A 13,520-nucleotide genomic window follows, 5' to 3' on the forward strand; every position below is an offset into this window, starting at 1 on the left:
ATATTAGTAATAAAAAAAATTGATAGATAAACATTTTAAAGGATTAAATGATTAATTTTATACATTATTTGTCATTTTAAAGAAATAAGTTTTACTAAAATTAAAAAATTTATCACTAAAAAATACATAACTTTTACATATATAAGCTTAACTTTTAAGCATTTTGAGTTAACTTTTACTTTGGTGTACAATATTTATTGTACACCCATTGTAAATAAGAATTTGTGGATAAAACAAGTTCACTTGAAGTTAGTTAAGTTCAGATAATATAAGTTCATACAAAAGAAGTTTAATAGAAATATAGAATAGAGCTTAAGTCTTAAGTAGTTTGTGCCCATAAGGACACAAGTGATTCGTATAGTCGTATTGTTACCCATTAATTTGATGCTTGGATTGAGATTAGTGTAGTATTTGTATATCAATACATTGCTAAGAGAGTAAGAAACACTTATAGGTCAATACGTGTCATTTGTGTTATTAGTACTAATATATTCTGTTTTGGTACTAAAAATTGTTGAATTTAAATATCTTGTATTTAATTTGAATACAAGGCACTTGATGTTTAACATCCTTCATATAGACATGGACTACTAGACAAATGACATTGCTAGAGCACTCGAAAGTCAATAGGTCTTGGCGCACCTCGGCCATAATCCCATAACACTATAAATCATCCGAACAAATTTTTACGCATTTGATTCGTTGATAATATACAATACAGTATAAACTATAATCCGATAAAATAATAACCAAAACGACCATATACCCTATTTGACAACTTTCAAGTGAATAACAATTTAACAAATATCTTAAGATATAAATTGTAGGACGAACAAAACTACATTACATGACAACAACTAGTCTTTGACATTTTGCTTACGGCCATTGCAAACACAAATATACATTAAAATTTTACAAGCCTTTAATCTTGCATAAAGACTCTTCCTTTAACCCCAAGCTTGTCACTAAAGAGTCTAAAACCCCTTATTTTATACGGAAATTTCATGAAATGCACTCGAGTTTTGCCATAATTCACCAAACGCCCATCAAGTTTCAATAATTCATAAAATACCCCTCACAATTCGTACAAATACCCAACATACCCTTACTAATAACGGGCCGTTAGTCCGCCGTTAGCCAAGTTTCCAATTCACCCAAATGCCCCTATTCTGAAACTTATTTCACCAAATGCCCCTAGTAGGAAACTTATTTTACCAAATGCCCCAAATTTAAATATAGCTATTCTGATGTTCCGACAGCTAGTTTTTGTGTTTGAAAAGTGGTTCTTGGTCATGGTTGGCTATAAAAACCCCTTTGCTGAATGGTTCTTGTATTTTAGATGTTATTTTACTTTACTTTGCTAATTTCATAAGATTTGTGTCATGAGTTTTCTTTCAAAATCATCTTCCACACCCAATGAGTCCACATATATTAGGGTACCTAACAAATTTTGTTATTGTGGTAGGAATGGAGGTTGAAGTGGTGTTCCACAAGCTCTTCTGGATAGCTGTTAATGCTTTTTGGGGTAGTTTTTGCACATCTGTTTTGATCTTGCACATATTCATTGAGTAGAAAATAACATTAAATGTAGTTGGTGCAAAGATGTTTTGTAAGTGAAGCTAAAAACAGAAATGCTTCCCAGTTTGGTATTTTGTGCAGATTATGCAACATCAATTATTTATGAAATGTGAATTTGTTTCTCATTACTTGTGTTTACTTCATGATTACAAACAGTAAAATTACAAACATCAATATCCCCATTTGTATTACAACTTTGACTACTTTTTGTTGTTGTTTTAGCTTCTTCTTCATTTGCTTCAATTCTTCTTGCATCTTACTGTTTCGCCTGTTTTCAATACTTTCTCCTTCGCCTAAGCTTCCCCCGCATTGTCCTTCGTGTTGTTGCCCCTTGTTTTTTTGCTCAACTACTCCCTTTCACCATCTCAGATTGTTTCAAGGATCACACTTGTAGTACAACCTTTGTGGATTGAGTGTTGTATCAAAGCTTCGAATGACAAATTTCCTACCACAATAACAAAAATTGGTAGGTACTCTAGTACATGTGGACTCATTGGGTTTGGATGATGATTTTGAAAGAAAACTCATGACAAAAATCTTATGAAATTAGCAAAGCAAATCAAAATAACATCTAACTTACAAGATACATTCAGCAAAGGGGCTTTTATAGTCAACCGTGACCAATAGCTACCTTTCAAACACAAAAACTAGTCGCTGAAACATCAAAATAGCTATACTTAAGTTTGGGGCATTTGGTGAAATAAGTTTCACAATAGGGGCATTTGGTGAAATAAGTTTCAGAATAGGGGCATTTGGGTGAATAGAAAACTTGGCTAACGGCAGACTAACGGTCCGTTATTAGTAAGGGTATGTTGGGTATTTGTACGAATTGTGAGGGGTATTTTATGAATTATTGAAACTTGATGGGCGTTTAATGAATTATGGAAAAACTCGAGGGCATTTCATGAAATATCCGTATTTTATATTATTTGAAATTATTGTAAATAAATGGATCAAAATAGCTTTATTTGTATGTAGATAATGATTCCATTTATTTAATCAAGTTGTACTCCGTAATATTTAATTCATCTACAAATTCTTATTTCCACTTGTCCCGAATCCGAATTAGCTCTAAGAATGAACCGAGTGCTAACACAAAAAAATTAAAAAATTAAACAAATTCTCATTTTCATGTACCAAATAACCCTAAAATAGCAAGCCGTGATGCAGTCTATTTTACCGCCAAACATTCACCGCCTAAAGCCCTAAACACTAAAAACACTCATCGTCGCGGTGGTTAAACTTCTGTTCAATTCCGATCAAATCCTAACCCTAGAAACCTAAATTCTCACTCCAATAACATGAACTCGTCTAAATTCTCACTCCAATTTCGTGAAAATGCTGATTAAAATATGAAAATATACATCTCTAACCTCCGATCACTTGTTTAAGGCAACAAAAAGTATCGATTAGTCTTTGAGATGGAAAATTGAGGACTTCATTAGCTGCAATTTAATGGCGTTGAAGACTTGAAGAAGAAGCAATTCAGAAACGGTAAGCAAATTCCCCTTGGATTACACCAATTGATCATATTTTTCTGCTTAAATTTGCTCAATTGAAAAAGAAGTAATTCAGTTTTTTTTTCCCTTTTTTTCTTAACAAAATATTTCTAGGGTTTCCGATTTTGATTATCGTTTTATCGACGCAGAAAAACAAAGAGAAGACGAAGAACATGCTATTCTGTAGATCAAGTAATCTTCAATTATTCATTTTAGTAATTAGTATTTCTACATTGCGATCTTTAATTTTAAAATTTGTGATAATTGTTGTTTGCTGGATTCAATTGAAATTCTTGCCAGTTCAATTTCAAACGACAGCGTTTCATAGGAGATGATGGAGGAGTACTAGTAACGCAGTAAGTTTCCCGAGTTCCCTCTTCTGCTTCATTATCACAATGATTCACTATGCCTGACTGATTTGGTCTGTTAATTTGGAAGCTTTGGTACCTTCTCTAAAATGACTTATACGGAGTAGAGATTAGGCTATCTAGAAAAACTAGGTATACATTTCTAACTTGTTTAGTACGTCAAAATCTTTCTGGAGACCAAGTCTATCTTTACACATCCATATTTTAACTCTACATCTAATCCATGAACCTATTAGCAAGGTACATGTAATTGTCTTGTGGGTCTGGATTTCACTCAAATTTTCCACCCCATGATTGATGGAGAAACTCTTTGGCCATTTTGTGTTTGTTGCACATTGATTTTTTCTGTCTTTTCAGCCTGTATAGTTTCTCAAGAGATTAGCAGACATCCACAAGTCATTCAAATTAAAACCTTTCATTATTCCAAGTCAAGGTCTCCTCTGTGAGGTAGGCCTTTTGATATTAAACGTACAAGTAGAAAAACCAACCATACATGATAGAGGAACTACATGCTATTCTAGGATATTATAACTGGGGAGGAGTTGTTTTTATTGTTGAACTCTAAGAAACTTTGCGAGTAATGTACGTTCGTCGTTTGGCTGGGCTTTGTAAGGTTATTTTCTTGGCTTGTCCCTCCCATTTTTGCTTGACCTGCTTGGCTGCTTGACTTCCAATTTCCAAAACTCCCTCATTTTTTCTGAGCCAAGTGTTACAGAAAAAAGTTGGATAGGATTAATTTTCCACATAAATTTCAATAATATTAGAGAGGATAAGATTATAAATAATTATGTACATACGACGGGTGATAAACTCATAATACATATGTTTCTAAATAGTTGCACTATTTTGACTTTTGACACTAAAAATTAACTTATCTTACATTGACCATCATCTTCTACTACTAAATAAAAACAAATATTATTTTGTAAAATGTTATTAGGTTGGTTAATATTTGACTTTCCCCAAATATTAACTCGGTTTGTTAATAATAAAATGCAAAGAGAAATAATAATAATAAATAACTGTATATTACTGTTCTCTTTGCCTTAAAAATCTTGGGCACCACGTTGAATATTCAAATTAACAAGGGTTGAAGAAGACAATGCATGCAACTTGATGATGGGGACTTGACCGTGATTTATGTATATAGAAAGTAGAATAAACATTTTATTGAAGAATAAATACAATCAGAAGAAGACTCTATTTTTCTACCTGTGGGCCTGTGGCCGTGCTTCATACGGAGAAACTCTTTGGCTAAAATGGTCATGAGTTGATAACCTTCAATATGCTTGGACAACAATTAAGCATCTATTAGACTTGTCAAAAGATCTCACAAAAGTGACATTATATTGACTTGGAAAGAAACCTTTGCTCATTTTCTCCTATGTAGTCTGTCGACTTAATTAGAGCTTGTTTATTGATGCTCTTGTAAGTTGTAAATGCAGATTTATTTTTTCAGTTTCATGAGAAGTACAAAATGCTGGTTTGTTGAGTATATAGGAAAATAAGTATTTCATGAGAACTTCTCATGAAATATAGTTATTCTGTACCATGAGTTTACTATGTTACTCTGTACTTAGTTTATGTATGTGAGCTGACACATATTGAAGAAATATAGGATAAATGACCAACTTATAAGACCAGTAGCCTTCCTTTATATAGAGATTATATATAGAATTTATAGCATTGGGTATACGTTTATGAGCGGTTAGACAACTGTTTGTACGGAATTTACGTTTATAAACGTTGCATCTATTTCAGAACAATAAAATATATTTGTGGGTAGCCAACCGTTGGTACAAAAATTATGTAATCAGCTGCTAAGTATCAAGATATTGTAGTTCTTTTGAGGAGGTAGCTGAAGAAAAAAAAAACGTGGAAAAAGTAAAATAAATAAATTGTATATTAAAAAAAGTTGGAGCTACAAGTTATTGTAGTTTAACTACCAATTGCGAATCATTGTAGTTTAAAACCATTGTAACAAAAAATTGATGTGACAAATTTAGCTACACCACCTTGTAAGTTGTAACTAATCATTGGAGTTGCTCTAACATACTACCATTAGGAAACTATCCTAATATCAAACACTTGCCAAAATATAATCTTAACAAAATAATCCTAAACAATATGATGGAGGGCCAACTTACAAGAGCTACCACGAAAAGATATTTATTAGGCATATTAAAAATAAAAACATGTTCTTTCTCCCCCCACCCTACACGGTGAGAGTGAAAGGTTGTCTATAAAGTCTGACTAGGAGCTGTATAATTTTTCTTCACAAAAAAATAATCTAGCAAAAAAAAAATGGGTAAATTGCAAATCTATTATTTGCTTACTATTATTCTCTTTTTTGTTTTTTTTATTGATAATATGAAGTTGTGTGGTTGTGGCATGTACTCCAACAGCAGTCATTTGCTGAAGTTGGGGTGTAAGCCTGCTGAAAGGAAGGCACTGCTCGACTTCAAGAGCAGTGTTACCTTCTATGACCAATTTGTTTCATCTTCTTGGGAAGGCGAGGATTGCTGCAGCTGGCGTAGGGTTAAGTGTAATCCTACTACTGGCCACGTTGTCGAACTCCGTCTCCATGGAAATTACTCAATGAATATTTACACAAGTCTCTACATATACTTGTTTGAAGCTAGAAACATAGAGTCATCTTTGGTATATTTGTTGGAGTTGAATCATCTTGAGCATCTCGATGTAAGCATCAACAACTTCAGTTATAGCAAGATACCGAAATTCATGGGTTCAATGAAGCAACTCAGGTATCTCAACCTCTCATATATGATGCCTTCCCTTTGTGGAAAAGTTCCTGATGAACTTGGTAATCTCACTAACTTGCAAGTCCTCGATCTATCAATTGTTATCACTGATTATGAACACCATTTATTTACACATAGTTTGAAATGGGTTTCTAATCTTCGGCAATTGCGTCACCTAGGTTTAGGAGGTATGAATTTAAGTCAGGTCAATAACTTGATAGATTCACTTATTGAGCCACTTCCTTTTGTAAGAGTCTTGGATTTATCTTTGTGTAGCTTACTAACCACCCAGTTGAACTTGAAGAATTTATCCATTGCTTCACATCCAATATCTATCCGTAAATTAGTTCTCAATTCAAACAATTTGGAGGGGAAAATTCCATCTTTTATTCAAAACTTGACCTCCCTTGAATACCTTGACCTTTCACTTAATAATTTTGGAACCCAAATCCCACTTTGGCTAGGTGAACATAAAAGCCTTGTACACTTGGATTTAGGAGACGCTGGTTTCACTAGTGTTGAAGGAGGAGATATTTGGAGCGTTGTAAGCAATCTACATAACTTGACATATCTGGATATTAGTCGAACCTTCCTAACTCTTAACTTCTCTTCTGATTGGGTGCCTCCCTTCCAACTTCAAACATTCTCTGCTAGAACCTGCAGAATCAATGGTCCATTCCCTCAGTGGCTCAAAACACAAAAGAGTCTGAGTTATTTGGCATTGTCTAATGCTGGGATTCATGGGCCGTTGCCAAAATGGTTCCATGAAATGCAATCACTTACTGACGTGTATCTTGGTAACAACCAAATTACTGGATGTCTCATATTTCCCATCAACTTTGTAAGTTTTTATCTCTTTAATAATTCATTATCTTGCCAATATATGATGAATACGAGTCGTAGAACTAAGATCAATTATCATGCTGGTACATTTGTTAAGCTGTCCGATAATTTTATTTCAGGGCAATTTCTTGAACATTTATATCATGAAATGCCTAATGTGGCTTTACTCGACCTATCTAATAACCAGATAAATGGTTCAATCCCAAAGTCTATGTGTCAGTTTACATTGTTGAGTTATCTAATGCTTCGCAAGAATAGGCTGTCAGGGACAATTCCACGTTGTTTGGGTGAATCTTCGGACCTTCAATTTGTTGATCTCGCCTTCAACAATCTGTCAGGGGATATCCCTTGCTTCAGAGTCGCACATGTTGGGTGGAGTTTTTCATCTCTGGATTTTGTTAGTTTAAGTGACAATATGTTGAGTGGACGAATTCCTTCTTGCTTAGCTAACCTCTCAAATCTTGAAGTTTTGGATGTTGGTGAAAATAACCTCTCAGGTGAGATACCAACATTCATTACTAGAGTAAATGTTCCAGGCTTGCAAATACTTCGGCTGAGAAATAATAAACTCGAAGGTAGTATCCCTGAGCAGTTGTGCTCATTGTCTAAGCTTCAAATCTTGGACCTTGGCCACAATTATTTAACTGGAATCATCCCTTCCTGCCTCAGCAACCTTACAGAGATGAATTTGCGTCATCCATCTGTATTTGGCTTTAATAGGATGGCCGACGTCAATGAGATTATCAAAGGAACTGATCGTGAATATACAAAGACCATAGGGTTCATGGTGAACATCGACCTTTCATGCAACAAACTAATTGGTAGCATTCCTGAAAAAATCACAAATCTACCTTCGTTGGTTGGTCTGAATTTATCTTACAATCAATTGTCAGGACACATCCCTGGTAGCATAGGTGGTTTAAAATCCTTGGAATCTCTTGATTTATCAAGGAACAAACTCCATGGCACAATCCCAACAAGCTTGGGTGCAATTTCTCCCTTGGAATTCCTTGACTTGTCCTACAACAATCTTTCTGGTCAAATCCCAACCGGAAACCAGTTGCAAACCCTCAATGACCCTTTGAGTTACGCAGGCAATCCATATCTCTGCGGAGACCCACTTTCCAAGAAATGCAAAAGCAACCACGACTCAACCAATGGTTCGTCAGGGGCTCAAAACAACGAAGATGAAGAAAGTGAGGACAAGCATGAGACAATGTGGTTCTACCTGGTTGTGATGTCAGGATTTGCTACCGGGTTTTGGTGTGTTGTTGGGACTCTGTTCTTGAACAAGAGTTGGAGGCATGCTTTTTTTAGGCGTGTTGAATTTGTCCAGGATTGGTTGTATGTGGCCGTTGTTGTTCGAGTTCCTAAGCTTATGAGACGCTTCATATGATAATATATCCCGGGGTGTATGTGGGCGTTGTTGTATGTGTAATTGTGTAAAAATGGTTAAATTCAGTAAAGTATTTTTCCAACTTGGTTTTGTTTTCGTGATGTGTGTACACCAAGTATGGTATGTCTGTAAATCCTGTAATTTCCTTTTGGCCTTCTATTAAATAAAATGACTACTGGGCTGCAGCACCCCAAGTGATTTATTTGCTGCCATTTTTGTTTTTGTCAACAGATATTAGAAGTTGTAACTTAATTTTCTACTCTTGAATGAAATAATCAAACATATATAATGATTCCCCAGATGGTTCAGGAGATCAAGGCAACCAAGATGGAGAAGACGAGGATATGCATGAGGCGATGTGGTCGTGATGTCAGGATTTGCTACCCGGGTTTTGGTGTGTTGTAGGAACTTTGCTGCTGAAATGGAAGAGTTGTAGGTATGCTTTCTTTAGGCGTGTTGAAAATGCGCAAGACTGGTTGTATGTGGCCATTGTTGTTAGGATAGCTAAGCTAAAGAATAAATAAGGTAGTATAGTAGCATATATTTATTGTATGACATTTATCCAACTCGGTTCTCCCCTTCCTATTGTACACCAAGTGTGGTACCTTTGTATTTACTTTTTTCTCTATTGATGAAGTATAATGTACGGTGATGCAGCACTCTGACATAATATGGCTGCAAATTCTTTTCTCTTATAACATAAGTTGCAGTCCTCTGTTAGTATGGTAATAAACAAGAAAAAAGTTCTTTGTTGGATATACATAGGCATATTTATTCATCTTTGATTGTTGTTAAAGACATTTTCTATGCAGGTAGCTTGCTCGTGGCACAGGTTTTAGGATGTTCGTGTATGTCTATAGCTTGTCGCCACCTTGGGGTAGAAGTCTCTTGAGCAGGTTAGTTATGTAATGTTTCCTAATTAAGGTTTCATTATTCTTTTTCCAAAGTTTAAACTATTTTCCAAAATATGGCTAGCCAACTATGTTAAAGTTTGCTACTCACTACATATACACTTGTTCACAACTTCACATAGGGGAAGACTCAAGAAGAAACAGGGTGCTGATCCTGCAATCAGAACTTAGTGTGGTATTGTTTTAACAGCATAGCATATACTTGTTCTTTTTTCTTCTATGAACAACCTCCTACGTAGTATTAAATTTGGATATGCGCGTGCCATTTTGGTCATTAAGAAAGGAGCTCTCGAATTCTTGATTCGTTGTAGTTGCAAGAAAAGCAGGGAAGAAGAAGGTACCGTGTGCGCTGTAACAGTAGCAGAGCTCTCAAAAGATTGATGTTCATAAACAGCTCCCTCAAATATTTTGGGATGCTTAATTAGTCTCTTATTTATTGAATGTTGCTGATATTTGAAAGTGGAATTGTTATTGAATATTGGCATGTTGATTTGTTGTATTCCAGTGAAGTTGATTTGATCAACTTATTCGGCTTATTGAGAATAGATATTGAGTACTACCTTCGTTCCGCAATAGATGCATCGTTTTTCATTTGGACACTATTCATTAACAAACTTTGACAATCATTCTTTCACATTATGTAAGAATAAACAGTCAAGTGAGATATTGTTAAATTCGTATCAATGCGAGGATTCCAAATATCAAGTTTTTATAATTTTTAATTACACGCAATTAAAGATATTAATGTTCAAAGAAGCGTGTTGGAATACGTGAAAAAAGAAATGATGCAAGTATTGTGAAACGGAGGTAGTAATAGGGAGAGTTTGGGGGTTATCCAACTAGTTAAAGAATGACCTCCCTTTTCTGTATGACTTATGGAGACTAAACAATGTAAAAATATTTTTATAACTTATTGATTTTGAGGAATACGTGTTATAAAATACAATTAGATTACGACATAAAGAGTTTATAAATAACGAAAATGATAAAGGTCGCAACATGCGACCTTTAAGTCGTGTCACAATAGTGACATGGCACGCTTATGTGTCATGAATATATTTGGAAACTAAAATAGTTAGATTTTATAACCTATTATACATGTTACAAAAAAGGTAGAAAAATCTTAATATTTTAATAAAGAACTATTTGATCTCTAGATCGATTTGGAAAGATAACTCTAACTCATGACATATACCTGTGTTGGGTTGTTCAAAAGGAGACTTAATCGTTGTAAGACATATTCTAACATCGTACAATCATAGTACCATACTCTAAGACTAAAAACCATCTCTAAGGCATGCATGATCGTAGTGATTTGGAGTTTATGCCGTGCACTCAAGACTCAAAGGCATCTATTCTATTGTTTTGTCACTTCAGATATATTTTTCATTTTGAACTTCTTTCTTTAATTTTATTGAAACGCCATTTTGAACTTATCTTAATTTAATTAATCTAATAAAAACTTGTTCCGGTGTTGTAAATATGGAAACAATGGGCTTCGAATGAAGGCCCTTTTGTATGTGTTGAAGATCTTGCTTGTTTGAATGGGTAGAGTCCGAATTCACCTGCACAAGAGCAAAGTCACTAGCCTCGGGGGTGTTTCCGAGGAAAGCCCCTCCGATGCCTAAGTAAGAACGATGCTCGGATTCTAGAGAGAAGTTCTCTAGAAGAGTAGTCTTAAGGCGATAAATTGGACGTACCTTGAGGTGTGAGCCTTGGCGGCCTATTTATAGTGTTTGCATAATAAATGCCCATAGGTCATTTATTGCTTTTGGGCCTTGGGCCTTGATGGATGGCTGACTAGCCATTGGTAGGTTTGATGCTGTTTGTTTAGAGCCATTGGGCTTTGGACTTAGTGGCCCAATTGAGAATCAATTGGGAGCCCAAACAACATGCCCCCCCAGACCCGGTCCATTTAGAATTAAATGGGTGGGTTTCCAGCTGTCAGAAGTCCGAAAGTTCCCTCTCTTTTTTGAAAAGGGATGATTTGCATTGATGACAAGTGTTGGGAGTTGTATTGTGTCGTGGAGATCGTGGGTTGAGGAAGTTGATGCGCCCCTTTTCTTTTCTATAAATACTGGGTGCTTTGCTCTTTTCGAACTTTTTACTCCTTCTTTCAAACCCATTCTCTCTCTAAATTCCGGCGATCGCAGTGCAATTTGTTTCTTCAGATCTACGAAATTCGGCCAACTTTAGACTTCGGGAACTTGTGTTGTTCGTTTTATCGGCGAATTCCGCTTCGGAAAAAGGTAATTTGTTTCTGAGTTCTCCTTTTTTCTTCGTTCTTCCTTCTACCCCTCAGTCTAAACCCTAGATCGAGATTTCGCGACCATGGCAAAGAATAGGGGCAAAAGCAAGTTCGTCGTTGGCTCCTCTAGTGAGAGGGAGAACGTGCCTTCGGGGAGGTTACCGAAAACTTCGAGGGGTCGGCCTTCGGCGAGGCCGTTGGAGAAGCGTTCGATTGGTTGGGATGCTTCCGAAGACGATGTAGTTGGTGGGTCTGGCGTGTCTGAACGCGCAACCTCTGGTGAGAGAGCTGGCTTTTCGGGTGCTCGTCGTCGTTACCCCGAGTTTCCAGTTCACTGGACGGAAGCTGATCCGAAGGGCAGGTATGCCTCAATTTTGCACGAGACCACCAAGATCGACGGTCCGTTGGAGAAATCGGTCAGCGGTGACTGGTTGGTGGAAGCGAAGTTGGGGAATTATCATCGGAAGGCCGAGGAGCTATGCGGAATTCAGCATGCCTTGGGGTACTGGTGCGAGCTTCCTGAACAAGAGCGTCCTCGGGTGACTCATCCACCGAGGGGGTTCATTTCCGTGTACACTCATCATTTGGAGAATGGTCTCCGCTTTCCTTTGGATCCGTTCGTATCCGAGCTTTTGGTGTCGTACAACATTAGTTTGGCCCAGCTCACACCCAAATCTATGAGGCACATAATCGGATTTAGATGGGTGTGTGACTTCGTCAATTTCCCTTGTTCTGTCGCTATTTTTCGGGATCTTCACGATCTGGTTCTCAACCATGCTTCCAAGGGTGATGGGTATGGTTGGTGGACCATTGTCAACAAGAAGTCCCGAAAGAGGGGGGAGCCGAACTACATCACGGCGTACCCTTACCTTAGCTCCGACCACAATTGGAAGACGGAGTGGTTGCTCGTTCGTGTGCCGACGGATCCGAAGCATCCCAACTTTTATCGTCCTCCGAAGTGGTTCGTGGCTCCTGATCCTGATATGAGGGGTGTGGCAGCTCCAGATCGGAATCATCGCCACTATGTGGACCTCCTCCAGTGGTTCTTGGCTCAAGAGGATAACTATCGACTGCCGTCTAGCTGGCTCCCGAATCTCAATTACATTTTGCGGGAGGACATTCTTGCTGTTGCCGGTCTCAGCAGGATTTTTGACAGGGGTAGGTGTCTTTCGGCTGAGACCGTTTTTTCAGTGAGTTTGTCCTTCTCTTTCCTGCTTCGTTTTGCTGACATATTTTGTGCTTTGTTTTTGCAGAGTACGGCTTTAGCTGCATTGATCCTAAGAAGTTGGGCATTTCTTTGGATTTGAAGACTATTCACGACCCGGCTCCCGAGTACAAGTTCGGAAAAGATAACCCTCGTAATCCTCGCCTGAAGGATTACGTGTTGTCTCCTTCGGGGGTTGCTCGGATATCCGAAGTTCGAGCTGATCCGTGGGATTCTGCCTCCTCTGTTGAAGCTGTTCCTGTGAAGGTTGTGCTTCCTGTGTTGAAGACAACTTCGGACCCGGTGAGTGTTCATTTATAGGCTCGATTTTCTGTTTGTCTTCTTCTTTTCGGTTGGCCGTCGGCTAACGTCTTGGTCCTGGACCATCTTTTTAGGGTCCTGGGACTGACGCTGTGCCGCGTGCCGTTCCTTCGGTTTCATCTCCGGCTCGGATAGATATCTCTTTATCTAGGAACCGGGTACTTCACGCTTTTTTTTTCTCTATTTCTTCCTTCTACTTCTTTTATATTTGTTGACCCTTGGTCTCCCCTTTTTAGGATCAACGCAAAAGGAAGGGTAGCACTCTTTTGAGGCCTTCCACGCATCCGAAGAAAGCAAAGGCTTCTCAGCCCTCGGAGAAGGTATTTGTTCTGCCTTGGAGTTCTCAGCACTCTTTTTTTTTTTTTTTTTTTTTGTAGCCCGTTCTCCCTT

At 37.3% G+C, this 13,520-nt stretch overlaps 1 protein-coding gene across 4 annotated transcripts; it reads left to right on the forward strand.

Moving 5' to 3' along the window:
* Positions 1-2,747: 2,747 nt before the first annotated feature.
* Positions 2,748-9,916, forward strand: LOC110784160 (receptor-like protein EIX2). 4 transcript variants are annotated; one of them, XR_002532265.2, is made up of 6 exons: positions 2,748-3,072; positions 3,227-3,269; positions 3,378-3,433; positions 8,747-8,882; positions 9,259-9,342; positions 9,480-9,916. XR_002532265.2 is itself a non-coding variant. In XM_021988587.2 (4 exons), the coding sequence occupies exon 4, from the start codon at positions 6,044-6,046 to the stop codon at positions 8,444-8,446; it is 2,403 nt and encodes an 800-aa protein (XP_021844279.2). In that variant the 5' UTR covers positions 2,749-3,072; positions 3,192-3,269; positions 3,378-3,433; positions 5,851-6,043; the 3' UTR covers positions 8,447-8,658. The 4 variants fall into 4 exon arrangements, 3 of the variants coding, with proteins under 3 accessions (XP_021844279.2, XP_021844278.2, XP_056694306.1); XM_021988587.2 differs by lacking the exons at positions 8,747-8,882; positions 9,259-9,342; positions 9,480-9,916 and adding an exon at positions 5,851-8,658 and having other exon boundaries at positions 2,749-3,072; positions 3,192-3,269; XM_021988586.2 differs by lacking the exons at positions 8,747-8,882; positions 9,259-9,342; positions 9,480-9,916 and adding an exon at positions 5,851-8,658 and having other exon boundaries at positions 2,749-3,072.
* Positions 9,917-13,520: the final 3,604 nt, after the last annotated feature.

The sequence above is a fragment of the Spinacia oleracea genome, chromosome 3 (genome assembly GCF_020520425.1).
Source record: "Spinacia oleracea cultivar Varoflay chromosome 3, BTI_SOV_V1, whole genome shotgun sequence".
Lineage (NCBI taxonomy): Eukaryota > Viridiplantae > Streptophyta > Magnoliopsida > Caryophyllales > Amaranthaceae > Spinacia > Spinacia oleracea.